At 39.4% G+C, this 4,250-nt stretch overlaps 1 protein-coding gene across 1 annotated transcript in view; it reads right to left on the bottom strand.

Moving 5' to 3' along the window:
- The window catches only part of Abca4 (ATP binding cassette subfamily A member 4), a 136,038-nt gene that overhangs the window by 89,103 nt on the left and 42,685 nt on the right, over window positions 1–4,250 (bottom strand). Inside the window, exon 7 of the mRNA XM_023720317.1 lies at window positions 527–616. Within this exon, the coding sequence (XP_023576085.1) occupies window positions 527–616 (90 nt within the window). The remainder of the gene's footprint in view (window positions 1–526; window positions 617–4,250) is intronic.

The raw sequence follows: 4,250 nt of genomic DNA, 5'->3' as shown, positions 1-4,250 counted from the left end.
ATTCTCTTAATGAATAGAATGATTTGTTCTAATGGTGTTTGTAAATAGGATCTCAAGTCCGCATCTTGTACAGTAATTAACCACTAAGAAGAATATATTCAGTGTGTTATTTGTTGAAACTGTACTTCTGATTTGATTTGAAACTGTCTCATTGCTATCTGTTTATCAATAAAATTTTGAAAAAAAAAAAGACCATAAGAAAACCATGGGTTACCACAGTACTAGAATCCAGTTCTTAGGTACGATTGTATGTTCTCTGATGATTTGGGCCACTTGGCACAACTTACATATTTTCTGGGGTGATTCTTCCTTGGTATAAACCAGAAAGATGGTTCCTTTCTTTTTGCTCCTACCTGGGAGCACAGGTCATGTCAAATATGAACAGGTGCTTAGCAATTGCCGTATGAAAAGAGCAAAAGTATTTTACCTTGAATGGGAGTGAGGTACAATGATCTGATGTAACAAGTACTGGCAAAATGATACAGAGACATACTGAAATTATAATTACTAGCAGCCATCCACTTACCTGTTGAATTCTTGGTGACACATCAGCTAATGTTCTTCCCCAGGATCTCAGGTTGATACCCTGTGAACCTCTGTCTAGGAGTGTGGGGAGCTGTAATTGATAGAAATACTTCTGAAAACAGATGCCAATATATATAAACACACCCAGGTGCTACCTGACCTCCTCTAAGCTTGAAAACCATTCCCTCCCACCCTTCTGATCATAGGACTTCTTTTCTGCAAAATTGCTTTCAGCAACATTTTTTTTTTTTATCTAATTGGAAAAACTCAAAGGTTCTTATTCCAAGTTGCCCTGCTGAGCTAGTCAATCACAAATAGTCTCATGGTGACATTAAATACACCAAAGTGACTCTGATCACTGATTTAGTGACACCAAACAGGACTCCTGGAGGCAGCTGCTGGGGTGTGGAGAGAGGCTGCTGCTGGGGGTGCCTGCCTGTCCCCTTGGAGTTGTAGACACTGCTGGACTTCCTCTGTGTCCTTCAGCCTTTGCCCTGGCATCCTTTTCAGGCAGTTTGCCCCTCTTTCTCCGTTGAACACCACCGTCACCCAGAAGATTCCACAGTTACACCACCTTTCCTTTAAAGCTGCTGTTGACAGGAGTCAGAGAGAAGTCCCCTTGCCAGTTCTTAATTTGACAGCAGTGTTTGGGTGGCCCCAGCCCCAAAGTTGGAACTGTTTTTTTTTTTGTTGTTGTTTTTGTGTTTTTTTTTTTTTATTTTAACATTTATTGTGTGTGTGTGTGTGTGTGTGTGGCCAGCTCAGCCCACCAGGGGGCGCGGCTGGCTGGCATGTGGTGCTGGGGGATTGAACCGCGGTCCCTGTGCTTTGCCAAGCTTGTTCCAAGTAGGTGCTTTAGACCACTGAGCCATCTCTCCAGCCCCATGTTTTTGTGTTTTTGAGACAGGGTCTCACTATGCAATTCAGGCCAGGCTTGAGCTCACTTTGTAGCCCAGGCTGGTCTTGAACTCCCAAGGATCCTCCTGCCTCAGACCCCTGAGTGCTATACCACCATGCCTGGCAAAGAACAAGTTTCTATTTACATATATCAGGAATTGAACTCAGGATCTTGCATTTGCCAGGCAAGTGCTTGTGCCACTGTACCACATCTGCAACTCAAAACTCATTACTGTTTACAGGTTTTGATGGGGATTCTGGAAGCCCTCGAATTTGTTGCCTCCTGAGCCTGATGTGAATACTTCGCTTTCTGAAAACAAATTTGAATCTAACTGATTTTTTTCTCCTAGTTTCAAAACTGATTGAATCTCTGATGTCCTGTAAAGAGTCTCCTAGGAATGAGGTCTAAGTTTTAAGACAGCTATTTTCAAAATAACGCATGCACCTACACTAGGCCTGGAAGGAGTCCTGAATGGAGAGGGATGGAAAGAAGCGAGCAGGCGAGAGCCTGTGCCAAGGCCAGTTCATCAGTCCTCTTGCTTCTCCTTTCTCTCAGGATTGTTAGAGATGAAAAGGGCCCTAAGAAATCACTCAACAAGGAGCAGCACATGGTTTTTGATTCTCATCTGGACAGATCTCTGTATCAGGGGGCAGTGGGCATGGGTTGGGTGCTGGATGACACAGAGGAATCGCTGTTTATTTTGTGGAGAGTAATCATAAGGCCATGGCTTGAGGAAAACAAGCTCTCTGCTAGAGACACCCAGGAAGCAGGTAAGGGGGAAATGATGCAATTTACTTCAAGAAAACTTTAGGGTAAAAAAGAACAGCTAAAATATGAACTAAAGCAAACACTGGTTAATGGCTAAAGCTGGGTGACAGGTGTGTGGGAGTTGAAAATATTTTTCATTCTACTTTAAAAACTTATTTCTAGGATAAGATGTTTAATAATAAAAGGATTTTTCTGTACAAAAATAAATAAATGATTGAGGTGACAAATGTGAGAGCATGCACATTCCACTGGAGTGCTGGCACTACAGATGTGTGTCACCACGCCAGTTCTCTTGAAATAGCATGCTCATTAAGGCAGTTATTCTACATTTTAAATTTTCTATCACTTAGAACTCTTATCTGTTGTGTTTTCTGTAGCATCCCAGGAAACACTGGTGACTCATCAGCCATGTGCTAGGAAGCAGGATGAAGTTTCTTTAAAGACCACGAATGTGCTCTGCAAACAAGGCTGCTTATAAGTTGACTTTTTAAAAAAAGAGTAAATAAACTTTAGCTTTTTGTGTTGAAGTCAAATTCCCTTATATTGAATTTTCCCGGAGGAACTGAAAGCATCATATCATAGTGATATATATGTATCTATGTTTATAGCAGCACAATTTGTGATAGCCAAATCTTGGAAACAACCAAGATGCCCGTCACATGTGGAATGGTTGAAAAAGATGTGGTACTTTTATATAATGGAGTACTACTCAGCTATAAAGAATGATAAACTTGAAACCTTCATATTTAAGTGGATGTCACTTGAAGATATACTTATTAGTGAAATAAACCAGACTCACAGCTGTAAATATCGTATTGTCTCCCTAGTATAAGGACTTACCATTTCGTATATGGTTAGTTTTCTAAATTTCTTTGTAAAAATATGTAAATGCTTATTTCTACTTTTATGTAATTATTTTTCCTTCATATTCTATAAGGACTTAAAGTTCAACATATCAATATCTGGTGGAAAATACCTGTTCCATGATATGCCAAAATGTTTGATATTTAGACAGATTGGGTAAACCGAACTGCATATATTGCAGGTTAATAATTAGCTTCTCTTCTGGAGGGTTAACAACCTACGTTAGCAGTTCAAAACTGGAGAAAAGGAAGAGCTGCAAGGTTAGCCAACATTTTGGCCCTAGCTTTTCAAAGTCAGTGACGACTCGGGACATAGGAGAACCTGTACTGTAACAACATGTAACTCAGTTGTGTTCCAAATTTTCTGATCAAGAAGATTATGGAGCCACAGAGGAACGTGTTTGATGATGTAAAGTGAGCCTGGGGAGAGTCACATGGAGAGAAAAAACATTTTCTCAAGCTTTCACAGAGAACAAATTGGTCAAGCAATGGCCGTGACTCATCCTCATGTCAGACACTGACAAAAGGATGTACAAAGGGTGGTACAGGGCTACAGGATAAATCCTGAGAGTACTTGGCTGACCTTATCAGATACAAAAGTTACATTTCTTGTTATATAGGTCTTGCTATATCTTGGTCTTAACCATCCAGCAGAAAAGTATAACAACGAGGTATATAAAGCAAATCCATATTAATACGATGAGTTGTAAAAGGCTCAAGTCAATAACTTCTGAGGATAACCCACTAATATTATAGACTGCTAGACAGTGTTGTTTAGTTGAATTCAAACATCTATAGTATTTAGATGCCAATAGAATATTCACCTCTGACAGGACAAAAAAAAAAGGATACAAAGGAAAGATCATTTTGTATTTGTATATACAAAATAGGATAAATTTACAGCTACTTTCACTTGATTCAATGAGAAGAAAGAGGTGTACTCATAGTGTTTGGACAGAATATCCTGTCTGCTTCTTGTACTATGAATAACCACTAAGAAGATAACAATGTACAGTGTATCAATGATCAAAACTGTCCTATTAATCAGCAGTGAAACTGTCTCATTCATATTTATTTCTCAATAAAAATAAATAAATAAACAAAACCCCCAAATTTCCTTATATTGATGTCCTATTAGAAATAGATACAGGGCTGGAGAGATGGCTCAGTGGTCTAAAGCACCTACTTAGAACAAG

The sequence above is a fragment of the Octodon degus genome, unplaced genomic scaffold (assembly GCF_000260255.1).
Source record: "Octodon degus isolate 3935 unplaced genomic scaffold, OctDeg1.0 scaffold00074, whole genome shotgun sequence".
Taxonomy (NCBI): Eukaryota; Metazoa; Chordata; class Mammalia; order Rodentia; family Octodontidae; genus Octodon; species Octodon degus.
Note: the sequence above shows the minus strand (reverse complement) of the source record. Positions and strands in the feature narration are given on the sequence as shown.